At 42.9% G+C, this 20,055-nt stretch overlaps 1 protein-coding gene across 6 annotated transcripts in view; it reads left to right on the top strand.

Moving 5' to 3' along the window:
- Window positions 1–20,055, top strand: part of LOC125461702 (myoferlin-like) — a 204,356-nt gene that overhangs the window by 47,288 nt on the left and 137,013 nt on the right. For all 6 annotated transcript variants that reach the window (XM_059653127.1, XM_048550744.2, XM_059653126.1 and 3 more), the window contains exons 10-16: window positions 2,875–2,905; window positions 6,934–7,049; window positions 8,455–8,581; window positions 10,101–10,204; window positions 10,326–10,394; window positions 16,448–16,491; window positions 17,600–17,682. In XM_059653127.1, the coding sequence (XP_059509110.1) occupies window positions 2,875–2,905; window positions 6,934–7,049; window positions 8,455–8,581; window positions 10,101–10,204; window positions 10,326–10,394; window positions 16,448–16,491; window positions 17,600–17,682 (574 nt within the window). The remainder of the gene's footprint in view (window positions 1–2,874; window positions 2,906–6,933; window positions 7,050–8,454; window positions 8,582–10,100; window positions 10,205–10,325; window positions 10,395–16,447; window positions 16,492–17,599; window positions 17,683–20,055) is intronic.

Raw genomic sequence — 20,055 nt, 5'->3', positions numbered from 1 at the left:
ACTGAAGATCAGTGAAGCAGATTAAAAAAGAAGCTGTTAGGCCTAGGAAAGTGTCCTGAGGAACTAAAGTGTGCTTGTGGCACAGTGGTAATTTCCCTGCCGTTTTGAGCCACCTCCAGTGGTAGGTGATAACTCTGAAAAGATAGGGTAGAAATTTGGTAGTCAGTAGAACTCCAGCAAAGAAGTCTTGAGATGAGATAACAGACCTTGGACAACCACTACCGTCTTCCTTTGTGCCAGCTATGGCTCCAAGCGTGGAATACTTTACCTTCCCACTGACTCCCTTGCTTTGCTTCAAATTGATTAAAATGTTGCCTTGATATTGGGAACAGTCACACTGTCTCCTGGAATTCAGCTCAATTGTCCCTGTTTGAACCGAAGTAGTAATGAGGTCAGGAGCTGAGTGGTCCTAGTGGGACCCAAAGTGGGTGTCACTGAGCAGCTACTGTGAAGTAGCATTATTGGTGACCTCCTCCATTTTCCTGATCATTGTTTGGGCTGAGAGGGCAGCAAGTGACTAGGCTGGATTTGTCCTGTTTTTCATTCTACAGAGCAAACCTGGGCCATTTTCTACTTTCAGTGCTTGCCAGTGTTGCATCTGTAATATGACTTTGCAAGAGGCTAAGCAAGTTCTGGAGCCCAAGTCTTCACTACCATTGGAATATTGTCAGCGCCCATAGCTTTGGCAGTATCCAGTGCCTCCAGCCATTTCTCAAATCATGTGGAATCAATCAAATTGGCTGAACATTGGTATCTGTAATGCTGGGGACCACTGATGGAGATGGGGCATCCACTTGGCACTTCTGGCTGAAGATTGCTGATGTATCATTCTCGTTTTATTTTGCACCGATGTGCTGGTCTCCCACCATTTTGAGAATTGGGATATTTGTGGAGCTGTCTTCTCCCGTGAGTTGTTTAATGGCCCTCCACCATTCACGACTGGATGTGGCAGGACTGCAGATTTGAATTGTTGGTTGTGGAATCACTTGGCTCGGCCTAGCTTTTGCTGTTTGGCATGTTGTAGTTTCACTAGACTGTGAGTTCATGTAGGGGTATACCTGTGTGGCACTTGGTATGCTCTCCTACACCCTCCATTGAAGCAGGGCTGATCACCTGGCTTGATAGTACTGGTAGAATGTGGCATATGCTACACCATAAACCACTTTCAATTGGATTGCACTTCTACTGGTGCACTACAGCACTGTGTGATGGCCAGTCTTGAGTTGCGAGGTCTGTTCAAAACCTGTCCCACTTAAAATGGTAGTGTCATGCAGGACATTGTCTCCAATGACTCATATTTGCTTTGAAGGGTTCCTCTTGGCATTCTCTCTAACTGCTGTATTAGACAATCCAGTTAGTAAATACCATTACCTTTAGGTCTTTGGGAGTTTCTTTTTGCCAAAGATAGCACAAATGACTTAGGATTTATAATTGGAATTTTTATTATTAATAAATATCATACTGTGTTTTAGATTGTGTTAAATGCTGGTGTAAAAATGACTTTCAAAGAATCCTCTTTAAACTTGAAGCCATTGGTAAAAAGACCTGAAAGCCACAGTTTAAGAATTTCAAAACTGAATATAATCTAAGACCTTAGCTGTCCTGACTGCCTCACCTGAAGGTTTTTTGAATGCCCTCTCCTCTATTCAATGAGGGGTTAGCAGCTCCAGTAAACTGAGGATGGACTGAGTTAGGCAACATGGAAGGCTGTGGCCCCAGCCTTCCAAATCTCCATGGAATAAAGTAACATTTTATGGCCTGGCTGTCTGCCTTGCAGATTTTGGTGGAATACTCCCAAATCAGCTGGATGTGTAGCTTCAGTAATGTTCAACACCATTTAGTATGAAGCAACGTGCTGGACATTCTTTCCCTTCACCACAGAATCTTGATAGCACTATATACAATTTACAAGAGGTACTACAGAAATTCACTAACAATCCTTTAAGACAGTACCTTCCAAACTGATGGCCACTTCTATCTAGAAGGAAAAGAGCAGCAGATAAATGGGAACACTGCCAAGTCCAAATTCCCTTCAAGCCACTCCCCATCCTGACTTGGAAATATATTGTTGTCTCTTTACTGCTGGCTCAAAATCCTGGAATTTCCTCCCTAATGGCATTTAGTGCTTAATGACAGCTCACCACTGCCTTCCCAAGGGTCACTCGGCAATGTAGTCATCTCCCATGAGAGAATAAAACAGAGCGTCTTCCCCCTTGCCCCATCAAGCCTGATGGATACTCTTCCCTGCTGAATAGCTTCTGCTTTAGTCTTCTGGTAGTCCCAGAAGGAATTGTGATTGGCTTCTGAAGTTTCCTCCCTCCCTCCCTCATTTGATTCCGGTGGTTTTGGACCAGGCTGTGGGAAAGGCAGTCTGCTTGGAGAATTCTATAATTCCCATGTACAGAGGCCCAGGTGTCCAAGTCCTTGCTATGATTGAGTTCTTTGAGAGCAATTTTTACCTGACACTGCATTTCACATACCTGTGTATTTTGTGTGGCTCCTGTTTGATGGAATCCTTCCAGGCCTTAGCCATTTGTCCTGCCATCACTGCAAAGAGAACGTGCAAATCTACTCCGAGATAATGAGAACCGCAGATGCTGGAGAATCCAAGATAATAGTGTGAAACTGGATGAACACAGCAGGCCTGCTGTGTTCATCCAGCTTCACACTTTATTATCGTGCAAATCTACTGTACAATTTGTCAATCATTTAAATTGAGTAGGGGAATCCTGGGCATAGAAGCAACTAATGTACCTTGCTGTGCATAATTCCCAGATAACAACCTGTAGCTTTTTGTTGTGTGCTGCATGAGCTTTGTCTGCAAAGCAATGAATCAGACCTTATTTCAAATTAACCATTTCATTTGTTTTTCAGTTGGACATTGGCTATGTATATGATGAACCTGGTGGGTATTTTTTTTTTCTTTTCCCTTCCACTTTTCCAAAACTTAGACACTTGTAGGACAAATTGTGTACAATATCAGAGAGAAATATGCCATCTTCACCTGGTCTGGTGAAGTGGTCACTCCATAAACTACTTAGTTTAAGGGTAATTAGGGACAGTCAAAGGCTGACCATCCCATGAAACAGGAAAAACAACACCAGTTGTTTGGTTCATTGGATTAGGATTGCAAAACCTATATTGCTGACCTTCCTGTCAGCATTGTGCATTGTCCATTAGTTGCTGCACATTTTTGTGAAAGAAAAGAGATGTTGTGTGGCCTGATTGTAACCAGGGGTTTTACATTTGAAGACTCAAGAGATCAATGCTCCCTCGCCATTTCAAGCATGCTGGGTATTCAGCAATGGGCACCCTAGCTACGCCTAGCCACTTCTACAGATGCACATTTTTGGCAGGAATTACTAGATAATAAATGGAACTGAAAAAATGGTCCATTTTCTGCATTTCAGTAGGCCCTGGGAACAATAAGTGTCTCTGCCAGCTCACAGGAAAGTTCTTCCCACACTGCTTGTTGTGTTCATTAATTGGATAAACTCATTGGGCACCATGTTTTCTTGCTACTGTGGCTCAACAGTTCTCCCCGCCATTTTGAGCTGGGGGGTGGGGGAGGAGACACAATGGAAACAGGAAAGACATCACTGAGGCAGGAGCACTGAACATCTCAAAATCAAAAAGAAGCAATTACACAGCAATTAGAGCAGCAGCACATCAGGAGCAGACCAGACAAATTGTACACAATTTGTCCCTACAGGTGTGGGAACAGGTCCTTCTGCTCAAGTTCACACCATCCATTGGACCATCCCATCCCCATCCCCCTATAACCAACCTAAGCTACACATCCCTGGATACGATGGGTAATTTAGCTTGGCCAATCTACCTAGCCTGCACATCTTTGGACTCTGGGAGGAAACCCATGCAGACACGGAGAATGTGCAAACTTTGCACACAGTTGCCCAACGGTGGAATTAAACCCAGCTCCCTCACACTGGGGCAGCAGTGCTAGCTACCATGCCATCCCACAGCTATTCTCAAACCAGATTGACTGACTTTCTCTGGCATTTGGTGGTGTTCATGGTGACCCTGAAACCTGAGATTAACTTTCAGTTCCAGTCCTTCATTATTATCTTCAATTGAAGTTCCACCGTCTGTGCCACATGAGTTTTTGCACTCAAGCCTCTGGATTACTAGACCAGTGACGGTGCCATGACAGCACTATGTCACGTATGACAGATGGAAACCAGGATTAGATCAACCAGATGCAAGTGTTCTTAATGACATTTTCGCACTTAGCAGAACAGTGCAGTGCGATCAGCCCAGTTTGCTATGTTTTTTGATACAAAACCATCTCTTGATGCATGGCTAACTTGTGACTGAAATCCTTGTGCCCAAGATGAATCCAGCGCTCATTGCCATGAGCTACTCCTTACAAAGGGAACTGTGTTCGGCTGTCATGGGACTGTCTTCATTCATTCAGGGATGAGGGTATCATTGGCTAGGCCAGCATTTATTGCTTATCCTGAATTGCCCAGAGGGCAGTTCAGAGCCAACCACGTTGCTGTGGGTGTGGAGTCACATGCAGGCCAGACCAGACCAGGTAATGATGGATAGTTTCTTTCCCTAAAGGCCATTAGTGAACCAGATGGGTTTTTCTGACAATTGGCAATGGATTCATGGTCATAATTAGACTCTTACTTGCAGATATTTAGTGAATTCAAATTCCACCACAGCAGATGGTGGAATTTGAACCCAGGTCTCTGGATTAACAGTGCAGCGATTTAATACCAATATGTCATTGACTCCCCACTCAATTACTAAATGCCCTCAAGACACCATTTTTAAGATCACCACCCACAGCATTAAAATAAAACTGACCGAGCCCAAGGTTGAGAGATTCACTGTTAATACGCAGCGTATGTCCCATCCCTCATTCTAGGGAGATGCCCTTGTTGATGGGCAGTGCTCCCACCCCTGCTTGTAATTTCAAGGATAGCGAAGATTCAGGCTTCCACAGAGACAGCTTGAGCCTACAATAAGATAATGGACTAGAAATAGGTAAATGTGGCAGTTGGAGACCAGTGACTGTCGGGTGATCTGTACAGATTTCCTTTTTACAAACATCTTTTCGAAGCAGCAAACATTTCTTTGTTCAAAATGTATTAACCTGTCAAAGAGCAGAAAGTGAGGTGTTCTTGGGTGACCTCAATGATGGTGATTTTTCCCTTTGGTTTTCATTGCAATATTTTGCATTGAATTAAAGCAGCTCACATTGTGACTGGGCCTTGTTACTTTTGAGGGCCCCAGTCACAATGAGAGAATTTCCCAGCCTTTGCTCATGATGCAGTAGCTCAAATTCCTTTCTTCACAATTATATCTCCTCCTGCGTTTGTCATTTGTAGTTTCATCTGTCAATGTATGCCAACTTCTGTAGATCTAACCAATTAGTTCCACTCCTTTCTTGGTGCTTAACCTGTAGCCCTGCAGTCTTTCTTTCACTGGCTTATCCAGTTCCATTTCTTTAAAAAAAAATTATTGAAGCTGCTTCTGCCCTTCATTCCAGATCATAACCGCTCTGCTAGTTGGATGGTTTCTCCTCTCTTCTGAATCTTGTGCGCATCAACTTTGTATCTTTGCTGCCAGATGTAGTTTCTCAAGGTTTTTGAAAGTTTTTTTTTGAATATCTTTGATTTAAAATCTTTTTTTAAAAAAGTTTCCTTGTGCAATTGGACTGCATTCATAATTGCAATGATCCCATATACTGTTTAACTTGTCCTCTATCTCTCTCCTACCTATGGTTTAAAATGGGACTTTTTTAGGTTATAATGCCTCCCCTAATGCTTTTGAACCAACATTCACCTTCTGTTTCAGTTTCACCAGTCCACCTCCTGACAGTGACTGTTCTCTTAATGTTTTCCCCCAATGAGTTTGGTATCAACTACATTGAACCCTGTTCCTTAGGATATTGTTCCATGGAACATCCTAATAACAGTAGCCTGTTAGTACACGCCATCTCTCGAGCCAGAAAAACAACTGCTCATTACATTTTCTTTGTCCCTGAGTTAATTTATACCCATGCAATCTCTACCTTTTTGTTCACTAGTCTTAAGTGGTACTTTATTAACTGCCCATAACAACAATCCAATTATACACACAATATTGCCTCAAAATACTCAATCAAGTCAGTCCAACAGATTTAGCTCTTAACAGATCATTGCTACCTGGCCTGCATCTGCTGTATCTTTTATCTCCTTTTGAGCAGTTGGGTAACATTTTGAAGTCTTCCACTCTCTTGGGCACCTGTCCCATTTGTAATGAACATTACAGAATTGATGCCCAGAGTTTGTGCAATTTTTATCCTTTCTTTCCTTGACAACTTTTTGTACATGTCCTATTTGACCTACTTTAATTACAGCCAAACTTTCACTTTTTTAAACTTTGTTTAATACCTTATCCTTCACTGAAGGTCTCCCTAGTGGCTCCAAACTCCCTTTGATTACATTTTTGCTAACTTTTAATTTATCAACAGACTTTTGGCTAGCTTTGTAACCTGCTAATCTATTTCCATGAACTCATTCCCTTCAGTTTTTTTTAAAATTCTCCTTCTCTGCTGAACTGTGGACCTGCTGGTTATCCAAACCCCTTGTTTTCCCTGCTTCACTTCCACCTGTGACTTTATCCATTCAGGGAGTTCCAGCTATCCCTTTTGTTTTCTTCTTTGAATAGAACATGTTTAGTCTGTATCCAAACCATTTCTTCAAAGGCCTCTTTTTGCTAAATACAAAGCGATAATTGGCTCAGTCTGAGAGCTGGTTGTAGTGCTGTAATTGATGTTGGAATAAACCCTGCGTCGTGGTAAATACTTCCTGCACTATTGGGCATAACCTAAATTGTTTGAAGACTCTACTTCCGGGCGATTTAGTATGACTGGTGTTGGACAAATCCTAATACTGGTTTTGGTTTTTAATTAACCTACAGGACATGCTATTCTAAGGAAATGGCTTTTGCTTCATGATCCTGAAGACCCAAGTACAGGATCCAAGGGATACATGAAAGTCAGTTTATTTGTCTTGGCGACAGGCGATGAACCTCCGGTAATTATTTTACTTCTGGATTAACTGTATATTCACTCTTGAAGGAAGGTTTATCCCATGTGATGAATGGTTAAACTGCATCCCAACAACATTCAGCAGTGATTGTTTATTGTAGCACAATTTGATCTCCTGAAAAAACATCATGATAGGACACTGCTGGGATCATTTGATGTGACTGAAAGCAGATACCAAATGGGCCAGTTCTGAATTACGTTGGACCTTTCTGAAGCATAGAGTATGGTTCTTTATGGGAAAACAGTGGAGAGAATTGTTTTGCTTTTAACAAGATCTTTACTGCTTGAAACCAAAACAGACAGATGGAAGGGTGTTTGAAATAATTTGACAGTCCTTTTTGAAATTTTTGGGTTTGGACAGTCAGAGAAAGCTACCGCTTGTTTGTTCAATATTTAAGGGAGTGTAAATTGAGACAGCAAATCAGATTAATATGGAAATTATTTGGGTAATGGCCTAATAGTGACAGGTTTTATGTGCATAGACCTGATGATTCTATATGGTGTTCTTATTCAGGTGATTTTATTTAAAAAAAGTTTGCAAAAATAAGTTAAACTTCAAATCTTTATTAAATAGTGCTTCAGCATTTTTGTGGTGGGATTGAGGCTCATCCTCGCTTAATATTGTGATGTGATTGTCTGTCTCTATCTGATGCAATTCATTCATTCACCAGATTGTTTATTCCATTATTCAATGTTATTTGCTATTGTGTACCCCCAAATTTGGTAGAAAGGACAATTTTAGTAAGATCTTGGGCCTGTTAAGTGGCACTGGCCCTAACTGTAATATCACTGGTGAACACCAGTACAATTATCCCTGAAAAGGAGGATGTACTATTGTAAGTGATCAATCACATTGAAAGTACTTTGTTTCAGTGAACTTTTTAAGTTAAGAACTGTTGGACGTTTCATTGGCTTCGAGTGATGAATACTGATTTTTTGCTCCTGACTGAAAAAGGCAGCACTCAAACATTGCATGTTGAGGGAATTGCAAAGGTATTAGCTGGAAGTAGGAGGGCATTTGACTCTATCTCAGAGCAATACCAGTGTCCTTGATGGGCAGTAAGGCAAAGGGCAGGAGTGCAGGGTGAACTTTGCAGCGCTGGCCTTGGTGTTGTGGTAAGGGTGAAACTTTAAATGAAGTGCATTTTAGGGAAGTCATAAAATGAAATGGTTACGGGGAAAGTATGCTCTGAACTGCATTTTTTAAAAAATGATCATTACACATCCAGGGGCAATAGTGCTGATGGTATCACAGTCCAATATCTCTGAAATTTCTGATTATAGTGGGAGGCTTCTGACGTCGGTGAGAGGCAGGAACAGCAAAGTGACATGCTACTTCACTCCAGCCACTATCTGACTTAACAGCTTTTAAAAAATAATTGCATTCCCAGGTTGAAAAGAAAGGAGTAAATGAAGAGAATGACGATGTTGAAAGCAACCTGCTTCTCCCTGCAGGTCTGTCACTGCGATGGGCGACTTTCCTTCTGAAAGTCTACAGAGCAGAAGACATTCCACAGAGTAAGTGACCTTTCTGGTTAAAGGGCAGAATGCAGTATTTCTAGAAACTGAATTTTAAAATATTGCAACCAGCAAACCCTAATTAGGTTGTGGTATCTGTTTATGGATTTTTAGGGGTTAATATTGAGAAATGCCAGAAGCCTCACCTGCTGAAGGATCTTGGAGTGAGACCGACCATCTGGTGCTCATTAAAAATACTCATTGTCAGTCATAGAATCCCCACTGTGTGGAAGAAGGCCATTCAGCCTGTTTGAGTCTGCACTGAGACCCAGCACCCCTAACCCTGCCTTTTATCATGGACTGCAGGAGAAAACCCACATAGAATCAGGGAGAATGTGCAAACTTCATGCAGTTGCCAGAGGGTGGAATTGAGCCAAGGTCCCTGGCACTGAAGCGGTTGTACTAACCACTAAGTGACATTATTGCATCATTGTAATCTAGTATCTAGTTGGAAACATGCAGGAAACTACATTTAGCTAACAATCAGGAACTCTCCTAGTCTCCCCAGCATGTGGTCCTGTTCTATTAGACCAAACATGCCCTGTAGTTTGCTCTTCGAACTGAAGGAGGAATGTGACTCGATTTTGCCCATGTACATTGACTTTACTGATCACCTTTTCATTTTTCCAGTTTATTTACATGCAGTGTAATGCTACTTAGCAGTTTGCTGGCACCAACAAAGATTTAATTAAGTTCCGCAAATATTTGACTAGGAAAAGAATAACTAAAGCTAGCTTTAGCCCTCTCGAGAGAACCTGGAGGAATTGAGACAGGTCAGAAGCATGGAACAGGTATTTTCTCAGTCTTCACTAAGAGACTTGGTAAACTTCCTAAAAAAATGCCAAAATTGTTTTCCTCTTGTTCCACTCCAATCAACACAACCAGAGATGAGGTACTGTGAAACACCAATGTATCTAAAGCCTGCCAAGTTTGCAGGACTTGGTGGCCCAGATCATCTTAAAAGAAGTGTCGACACCGGATGGTTAAGTTGCCACAATTGCTTGGATTATGAAAGCCATCAAATGGATCGGAAAACAACAAAAATAACACCATCTCTCCAAGGGGAGGAAAGTGGGGAAACTATCTAGGTCTATGATCCCTAGTAGAGAAGGTACCACAATCCATTGTAATTGGGTTTATTGCTGTCCGCTTTGAAGATCGTGATTGATTGCATAGAGTAAACAAAGCTTTGTGAAAGGGAAATGGTGTTTACTTAATGTAATAGAATCTTGCACGGAAGTAACATCCACAATGAATGGAGGGGAACTGCTCTTCCCCCTATGTCTTCCCGTGTCCCAGGCTGCTTTTGTTGACAGTAGCCATCCTATAGAACCCTTTCAGTTATCCAGATTAAGTAGCACAGGTCATGAGTAGCAATTCAGATGACAATGCATGCACCTGTGTGGGAGATGAGATCTAAATTGATCTCTATCTGCTCTATAATGGTGTAACAGTGAAATTACTGTTGGATACAACCCGTCTTGATCAAAATAATATTCTTGGTCTTTTTTCATTTCAGTGGATGATGCCTTTGCTGAAACTGTGAAGTCAATATTTGGAGCAGGGTCTGATAAGAAAAATCTGGTGGACCCATACGTAGAAGTTGGCTTTGCTGGGAAAAAGGTGAGAATCTGGTTGTGCCCATGTTCTGACTTTTTTTTTTGGGGGGGGAGGGTGGTGGGGTGGAAGTTTCTCGCTAGTATTGTCCTAAGGGATGTAACCCTGACGTTTTGTATTGCTGTAGCTTTGTACAAAGATTATAGAAAAAAATGCCAACCCTGAGTGGAATCAAGCAATCAACCTTCAAGTCAAGGTAGGATCTGCTTTTTCATTAACTGCAGTTACTGTTTTTGGTATGTTGGATGTTGTGATATTGCCCAGGCTGAGTCAGAAGTAGTTCCCCCACGCTTTGCTTTTATTGCCCATTCAAATTTAGTTGTCGCTAAATTGATCGAATGTTTACCTTTTCTGCCTGAAGCTGTCGGGCAGGCGCAATACCTTGGCACTGCTGGAAGATATGCCTCAGAAGCATTAGTGATTGTAGGCCTGGCACCAAATTCAAGGTCAATGTTGACATCGGTGGGCTTTGGTACTCGGTTAGTGATTTTAAAAATTGACACACGCAATATGACAAAGGAGTAAATTAAACACTAATACGTTCTTGCAACATTTTAAGTAATGGGTCTTCTGTAGCCTTTGAACATTAGGTTTTGGGTAACGTTCAGAAGAATAGAATTAAATACAAAGAACAGCTTAGCCATTCTAAGGTAACTGAGCCCCCCATTTCAAGGTCTGTTTTCAGTCCTAACTTTCCATGGACTTAAGCTGCTTTGCCCATATTTAATATAAAAACTTGATCAGCCAACTTAATTCCATTGGTAACCCCCATCCAACCAATAGAAGAAAGCACTTTTATATTGGAAGCAACTGGAGAATTTAAGTTTGCAGGAAGTCAAGTGGTGCCTACAAGTGCATGGAGATGGAAGGTTTCCTTTAAAATTTTATCCGAATGAGAATCTGTGAAATGCACAGTTGACATTCACCACTTTTTTAATGTATGACAACACATAAGCAACAGCTAAATGTCCAATTCATTTAATTTGGTCTATGTTCAATAGTAGGCCAAAATAGCATCACATTGCATCCCACTCCCATTAGTGCAGTGTTAGCATGAACCCCAACCCTTTGCTTATCTATCCAGACTTGTATTTTCTGAGGATGCAAATTGACGCAGTCATCTTGTTTTCTTGTTCAAACATGTAATAAGTTAATATTACTTTTAGACTTGGTCTGCAATTTTCCAAGTCTGAGCTGTTGGTGTACAAGTTACAAAGGTTGCACTGATTTGTTGGTCAAGTTGTTGAGCCAGGTGGGCTTTCATCACAAGCAGGACATTAGCGTGGTGTAGAAAATGCTTTGAAATTTTGAAGTTGATATTTATTCTGAAATTTTAATGGTGACCTAAGAGTTTAAAATCTGTCTTGCCATATTAAATTTGAATTTGTTAATACTGAGTGGAGCATTTATTGCTTGTTCAGATGAGCAATATGAGCATCCTTTTTATCTGACTCTCACTGCTTTATATTGACACATGACTTGACAGTGTAAGCATCATGTTACCTTTTTAACCCATCAGATCCCCACACCTTCCACCTCCAAAGCAATCCTGACAAATGCTTGGTGAGATGTTTGATATGCGAGTAGTTAACTGTTCAGTTTCACATCCCATGATAACAGTACTTCTGATTAGATGCCTTTTATGAATATAATTTGGCATCTATGAAACATATTATACTGCCCCACTTGAGTGAGAATCCAAGTTAGTTTTCTAACTTAATAAAGTGTGGGGCTGGATGAACACAGCAGGCCAAGCAGCATCTCAGGAGCACAAAAGCTGATGTTTCAGGCCTAGATCCTCCTTCAGAGTTTTCTAACTTAGCTGTGCATTTTATCCTTCATGGTTTTGTCTCATTGCCCCAACCTTTTGTTGCTCAGGTTTTAAAAAAAGTAAACAGACTATTGATGCTTTTGGTCCCCTGTGTTTAAGATGGCTTACACCACCTTCTCAAAGGCATCTAGGGGTGGATAAGTGATGGCCTGTGACATGCCCAATGAGTGAATTTTTTTGAAATAAGCTGAGGTTTTGCAATAGCAACAAGCGACAGTGGAGACTGTTGGACACCACCACATGGCGCACTAGTTTAGACTTCCCAAGTGGTTTGCTCATATCGTATTTAGTCCACAGTAGCCCCTGGGAATGGAAAGGTTCCACAGTGCATAGTGATCTGAATTACAGGCAAGACTGCTGTGTGTGTCATGTAGGCAGTGGGAAAGAAATCTGTTCTACGGGATGTCAAGTCTCCACTGAAGATAGTGTTTTAAGCCTTCCTTCAGATGCTGTCATTCAGTAGTGTTGAGGCTGTTATTAAAGGGGTTTATCATATTCTGTTGGGTATTAACTATCATGTATGGTAGTTAGCTGTTACTGTGACTAAGATGGTACCTGTAGATCCTGTGTTCATGCTGTCTGAGAAACATCACTTGAAATAGAAAATGAGGAAGGAAATGAATCCGAGATAATGGGAACTGCAGATGCTGGAGAATTCCAAGATAATAAAATGTGAGGCTGGATGAACACAGCAGGCCAAGCAGCATCTCCAGGAGCGCAAAAGCTGACGTTTCGGGCCTAGACTCTTCATCAGAGAGGGGGATGGGAGAGGGAACTGGAATATATAGGGAGAGAGGGGGAGGCGGACCGAAGATGGAGAGTAAAGAAGATAGGTGGAGAGAGTATAGGTGGGGAGGGGATAGGTCAGTCCAGGGAAGACGGACAGGTCAAGGAGGTGGGATGAGGTTAGTAGGTAGATGAGGGTGCGGCTTGGCGTGGGAGGAAGGGATGGGTGAGAGGAAGAACCGGTTAGGGAGGCAGAGACAGGTTGGACTGGTTTTGGGATGCAGTGGGTGGGGGGGAGGGGAAGAGCTGGGCTGGTTGTGTGGTGCAGTGGGGGGAGGGGACGAACTGGGCTAGTTTAGGGATGCAGTAGGGGAAGGGGAGATTTTGAAACTGGTGAAGCCCACATTGATACCATTTAGGCTGCAGGGTTCCCAGGCGGAATATGAGTTGCTGTTCCTGCAACCTTCGGGTGGCGTCATTGTGGCAGTGCAGGAGGCCCATGATGGACATGTCATCTAGAGAATGGGAGGGGGAGTGGAAATGGTTTGCGACTGGGAGGTGCAGTTGTTTGTTGCGAACTGAGTGGAGGTGTTCTGCAAAGCGGTCCCCAAGCCTCCGCTTGGTTTCCCCAATGTAGAGGAAGCCACACCGGGTACAGTGGATGCAGTATACCACATTGGCAGATGTGCAGGTGAACCTCTGCTTAATGTGGAATGTCATCTTGGGGCCTGGGATAGGGGTGAGGGAGGTGGTGTGGGGGCAAGTGTAGCATTTCCTGCGGTTGCAGGGGAAGGTGCCGGGTGTGGTGGGGTTGGAGGGCAGTGTGGAGCGAACAAGGGAGTCACGGAGAGCGTGGTCTCTCCGGAAAGCAGACGGGTGGGGATGGAAAAATGTCTTGGGTGTTGGGGTCGGATTGTAAATGGCAGAAGTGTCGGAGGATGATGCGTTGTATCCGGAGGTTGGTGGGGTGGTGTGTGAGAACGAGGGGGATCCTCTTAGGGCGGCTGTGGCGGGGGCGGGGTGTGAGGGATGTGTTGCGGGAAATACGGGAGACGCGGTCAAGGGCGTTCCTGATCACTGGGGGCTTGTTACCAGCTTGTAACTGATGTGCATTTCATGCCCACCGACTCCCACAGCTACCTAGAATACACCTCCCACCCACCCTCCTGCAAAAATTCCATCCCCTATTCCCAATTCCTCCGCCTCCGCCGCATCTGCTCCCACGATAAGACATTCCACTCCCGCACATCCCAGATGTCCAAGTTCTTCAAGGACCGCAACTTCCCCCCACAGTGATCGAGAACGCCCTTGACCACGTCTCCTGTATTTCCCGCAACACATCCCTCTCACCCCGCCCCTGCCATAGCCGCCCAAAGAGGATTCCCCTCGTTCTCGCACACCACCCTACCAACCTCCGGATACAACGCATCATCCTCCGACACTTCTGCCATTTACAATCCGACCCCACCACCCAAGACATTTTTCCATCCCCACCCCTGTCTGCTTTCCGGAGAGACCACTCTCTCCGTGACTCCCTTGTTCGCTCCACACTGCCCTCCAACCCCACCACACCCGGCACCTTCCCCTGCAACCGCAGGAAATGCTACACTTGCCCCCACACCACCTCCCTCACCCCTATCCCAGGCCCCAAGATGACATTCCACATTAAGCAGAGGTTCACCTGCACATCTGCCAATGTGGTATACTGCATCCACTGTACCCAGTGTGGCTTCCTCTACATTGGGGAAACCAAGCGGAGGCTTGGAGACCGCTTTGCAGAACACCTCCGCTCAGTTTGCAACAAACAACTGCACCTCCCAGTCGCAAACCATTTCCACTCCCCCTCCCATTCTCTAGATGACATGTCCATCATGGGCCTCCTGCACTGCCACAATGATGCCACCCGAAGGTTGCAGGAACAGCAACTCATATTCCGCCTGGGAACCCTGCAACCTAATGGTATCAATGTGGACTTCACCAGTTTCAAAATCTCCCCTTCCCCTACTGCATCCCTAAACCAGCCCAGTTCGTCCCCTCCCCCACTGCACCACACAACCAGCCCAGCTCTCCTTCTCTCCCCCCCCCCCCCCCCCCCCCCCCCCCCCAGTGCATCCCAAAACCAGTCCAACCTGTCTCTGCCTCCCTAACCGGTTCTTCCTCTCACCCATCCCTTCCTCCCACGCCAAGCCGCACCCACATCTACCTACTAACCTCATCCCACCTCCTTGACCTGTCCGTCTTCCCTGGACTGACCTATCCCCTCCCTACCTCCCCACCTACAATCTCTCCACCTATCTTCTTTACTCTCCATCTTCGGTCCGCCTCCCCCTCTCTCCCTATTTATTCCAGTTCCCTCTCCCCATCCCCCTCTCTGATGAAGGGTCTAGGCCCGAAACGTCAGCTTTTGTGCTCCTGAGATGCTGCTTGGCCTGCTGTGTTCATCCAGCCTCACATTTTATTATCAAGGAAATGAATCCTCCAGTTTTAAGGCTGAAATTGAGATTGGAGACTAAAGCTGCTTGAAGCAATTTAAAAGGACAGGTTGGAGCTCAGTTGATCCAACTGATGTAGTGTGACGAGGCTAGATCGTTCTGCTGCAAATCGGTAAATGTACAGCAATTTATCTCTAAGATTACCTTGGATCTACATACTCCTAAGTGAGTAGAAGAGGTTCTGCAGGCCACATTTTACATAATGAATGTGCCCACGAAATTCTGTTGGATACCTTACTGACTACTGAAGGTGCGGGAGCTGAAATTCATGAAATGAGTTTTGAAACGTTCAAGTTGTTGATCTCGGCCTCAATACAGATATTTTTAATCCACCTGCTCAGTCATGAGTCTCACATCTGGAGAAGGTTGGACATGAACAAGACTTTCTGGCCCATAGGACAGGACACTTCCTCTGCACTACAAGACCCCAACTGAAAACCCATGCTGTGTGGATTGCTAATTCAATTCAATATCTGTCTTAAGCTACAAGTTACACAGCAGCAATTATCAACACCAACTTGTTAAGCCATGCTTGAGTATGGAAGATTACCCAAGGTGGTGTTCAGCATTTGACTCAATGCTAAAACACTACAGTAGAAATTACTTTCGTTTGAAAACAAGAAATCTTGTGGCTTCAGTCTCTTTGTAAGTAATTAGGATTTCTGATTTCCTCCTTAAAGTTACTAGTCTTGTTTAACATCATTTAAAAGTTGGTTGGTTAATGAGTACAAGGTCATTGCACAAGACGTATTTACTTAACATACCTGAACCAAAGTGTGTGTTTTGGACATGATGCTGTCTGCCGAGCATTTTCTGCATCTGACCTTGAGGAATTCCCATATTGAGTTCACACAGTAGATTTGCCCAGCAGATCAGTAGGTTGGCTGTTCAACGCATGGCAGACAGTGTTTCCCTTTTTTTTTAAAATATGTGAGGGTAAAGATACAGAATTCCTGCATCCCTGCCCTATCACCTTCAAACCGAGGTAATTATTACTGCGTAGCCCTGATCTCTAGTTTGAATGAGCTTTGTAATTAGGTGCAAAATTTCCATCTGAACAATTTCTACTTTGGTGGGCTAATCAATGAATTCTAGTGAATCTGTATACATACAAACTCCTAGTTGAAATTTCAATTGCAGTATTGAAAAAGACCTATTTCCCATGTAAACAGCTAACTTTTTGTCCTCTCCATCCCGCAGTTTCCATCTATGTGCGAAAGACTAAGTTTGACTGTGTTTGATTGGTGAGTACGAAGCACAAACTTCCATTGCTTGTGTATTGAATTTTTAATAAAATACCCAAAATAGTGTTTTTTAAAGTAGCAATTACAAATGGTGAACAGTAAAAGTAGCCAAGAGGTAAGGGAACAGTGAACTACTTCTCTTAAAATGAAAGGTGACAAAATTGTTTCCTGCTTCAACCTATTTTCAATGCTGTCTTTCATTAATAAGAGATTGATTTACGTAACGGTCATTAATGCTTCTTCTTGAATAGTAGACAAACTTTTTGATCGGTTAATTTGTAGCTTAAGCAGCAGTTTAATTGTACTACATGTATTATTTTATTTCAGTTTCTTGTTTTTAGTATAGCTTCTTCTGTCCTTCATACATGTTCGGGCTAAACTAGTAGAATTTGTTTTAAAGTTTAGTAGCAATACATTCAATCTACGTCCTGTGTTACACTAGTACAGGACTGCAGCCGGATGGGAGGTCGTTTTAAGGGAAGGTTTGTATAGGGCAGGATATGGTAGAGGGGTGCAAAATTTGACACTTTAGATTTGCTTTGTGTGGCTTGTGACTGGGGCTTTTTCTCCCATATCCTCTCTCTGTTTTGCACTTTTTTTTGGTTCAGGTATGTTTTGGACATGACGCTGTCTGCCGAGCACTTTCTGTGTCTGACCTTGAGGAATTCCCAACTTGAATTCACACAGTAGATTTGCCCAGCAGATTGGTAGGTTGGATGTTCAGAGCATGGCAGACAGTGTTGTTTCCCTTTTTTTAAATATGAGGGTAAAGATACAGAATTCTTTCATTCCCTGTTCCACCACCTTCAAACTGAGGTAATTATTACCGCGTAGCCCTGATCTCTGGTTTGAATGAGCTTCGTAATTAGGTGCAAAATTTTATCTGAATAATTCCCACTTTAGTATGTTGGGGCCATTAACAGGTTCAAACACCAGTCAGAAGTGAAATAACATGGTTTCTGCTAGCACAGTGATTGCAGTGGAAATCTGGCCAGAGTTCAGTTCTGTTCTTCTAGTGGTTATCCAGGGAACCACCTCCGGTCTATAAATGAGAATTACTGTGGTGTTTTAGTTTCTGCAAATGTCAAAACTGGCCAATATCTTCCAGGGATCGGATGACCAGGAACGATGCTATTGGAACAGCATTTTTGTACCTCTCCAGGATAGCATCATCTGGAGGAGAAGTTGAAGGTTAGTGTTTTCAGTAGCCTGTTACTCAGCAATTTCCTGCTGGAAAGCCTCCTGTGGATTCTGGAGAGAAGATCATTTTGTCCAACTGGGCGAAAGTATTTAAGAATCCGATGAGGGAATGCTGTATTTCTGAATGCTATCCTCTGGAATTTTTAGAATCTGTAAATATGCAGTCTTCAAGGGTAGTCAGTGGTATCAAGGTACCAGGGACGAGTCAGTCAAGAGGCCCAGACTAATGCATGGCAGTTAGTCAAATTTGATTCTGTAAGTAAATCTGGGATATACTTTTCAGTAGTGGAGCTGGGAACTTGCCTTGATTGTTGGTTTAAAGAAAAATACATTCCCTGGCTCACTGTCCTGTTGGACAAGTAAATCTGTGTAGCAGCTTAAATAACTGCTAAGTGAACCATTCAGCTCAAGGATTATGGTGGAGGAGCCTGCCTGACTTCCAGTGATGCCCACACATCTCTCATGTATGACTCAATACAAATCTAACCTCCTTTCTGAAAGTATATTGCCAGCTCCATGTGGCCACTATATGGATCACTGTTACCCATTACACCCCTTATTTGGTTTAGATGCCAATCTACGTTCTCCCATAACATAATGGACGCTGTGGCAAATGTAAAACTTAATTCCAGTGATTATGTGTATGCCGTGGCTTTAAAATATTATGAAATGTGTGAAATACTTCAGCTTGTGAAAGGGGTTTCCAATTGTGATAGCTGCAAAAGGATTACCCTTGATAATCAATTTTCTTAAAGCGGGAGGTTCCCAGAGTGCAGAAGTCTTAGTGCCAAATTTGCTGCAGCAATAAGGTAATTGCAGGCTACTAAAGACCTGCTGTTGCATGTCCCATTTGTTTTTGAGTATCAATGAATTTTCAATCAGTCTTCCAGTTGTCTTCCCTCTGATTTCCTCCAAAAGCTGGAGCCTGACTTCAAAGGACTTTGGAAGGCAATCAGCAGCTTATGTTTCAATTGATTCAAACAGTTACTGCTGAAACTGGAAATAATTGACTGAGGACCAAGCCAGTAGTGACTATTTGTTTTTGGTTACTCTTGCCTTTCTTTCCCTTCTCATTACCTCTTTTAATAATCTCACATTCAACAAGTCCTTTTATTTGGACAAAGAGACTGTGTAATATTGTCAGAATTGATTTAGTCCTGCACCATACTGAGGCACTTTATATGCTCTCCTTCAGCCCTAATGATCTGCCACGTGTACAAGAATCCTGCATTTCACTATGGTCTGTGGTGCAGTGGTCATGACCATAACCTGAGCCAGAAGCTTGGATTCAAGTCGTCTTGTCCATAGCTGCATTCGTAACCAACCTATTTCACTGCATGCTTAAAGCAAAAAGATATTCCTCCATCCATAATCTCTAGCACCCTCTTGCAGGAAAAACTGGCATTAGAAGCACCAAGTGCAAACCTTGTCAAGAGGAAAGTCTCTAAATTTCACAGAATCCCAACTGTACAGATAAAGGTTGTTCAGCCCATCAAATCTGTATGGATTCTCTAAAGAGCATCCCACCGTATCCCTATAACCCCAGGCTTTGCTCATGGCTAGTCCACCGAGACCCCACAACTTTGGACTGTGGGAGGAAACTGGAGCACCAAGAAGACCCCCATAGATGCCGGGAAGATATGCAATCTTCCCACGCAGTAGCTCAAGTTTTTGGAATTGAATTGGGTGCCTGGCACTGACAGCAGCAGTGCTAACCATTGAGCTGCCATGCTGCTCCCAAAGCAAGGTGAAGTATTTGTTCACAAAACTCCACTCCTGGTTTTACAAGAAAATGAAGAATACAGCTTGAGGTTAAGATTATTTAAATGTATAAATATTACATGTCACATCTTTCTCCAATAACTTTCGTCTTTTGTGAAAATTATTGTCTGGTTACCAAATGTACCAGGCAAGATGCTAGTAACATTTTTTAAAGCTGTACTTCCAAACACTGCTGGGATCTGATAATACAATGTTTAAGATTCCCATATCGTAGGCTTTTAATGGTTCATTCTGTAAATGAGAATGTGAGAATATTTGTCTTGTGCACAATCTAGTGACAAATTTTGTAACAAGTTACTGCTGCAAACATCTTGGCTTAAGAAATGGTCTACAACCTCATATCTGCCATTGTAAATATGATAGTGTCTTAGTGGTTTTTAACCTTGGAACTGGAACATTGTTAATATAAAGCACAGTAAAAGTGCTTTTCTTATAGCATCTTGAAGCTGAAGGGTAAGGTACCTCCTAGATGAATGAACCATTGTTTAGCAACATCTAATTTGGAAGTCTTCTGCATTAGCTGAACAGGTTATCAAATTATCACAAGTTTTTTTTTGACGATTTGTTTTCTATTTGAACAAT

This window comes from Stegostoma tigrinum, chromosome 20, assembly GCF_030684315.1.
Source record: "Stegostoma tigrinum isolate sSteTig4 chromosome 20, sSteTig4.hap1, whole genome shotgun sequence".
In the NCBI taxonomy this organism is placed as follows: Eukaryota; Metazoa; Chordata; class Chondrichthyes; order Orectolobiformes; family Stegostomatidae; genus Stegostoma; species Stegostoma tigrinum.
Note: the sequence above shows the minus strand (reverse complement) of the source record. Positions and strands in the feature narration are given on the sequence as shown.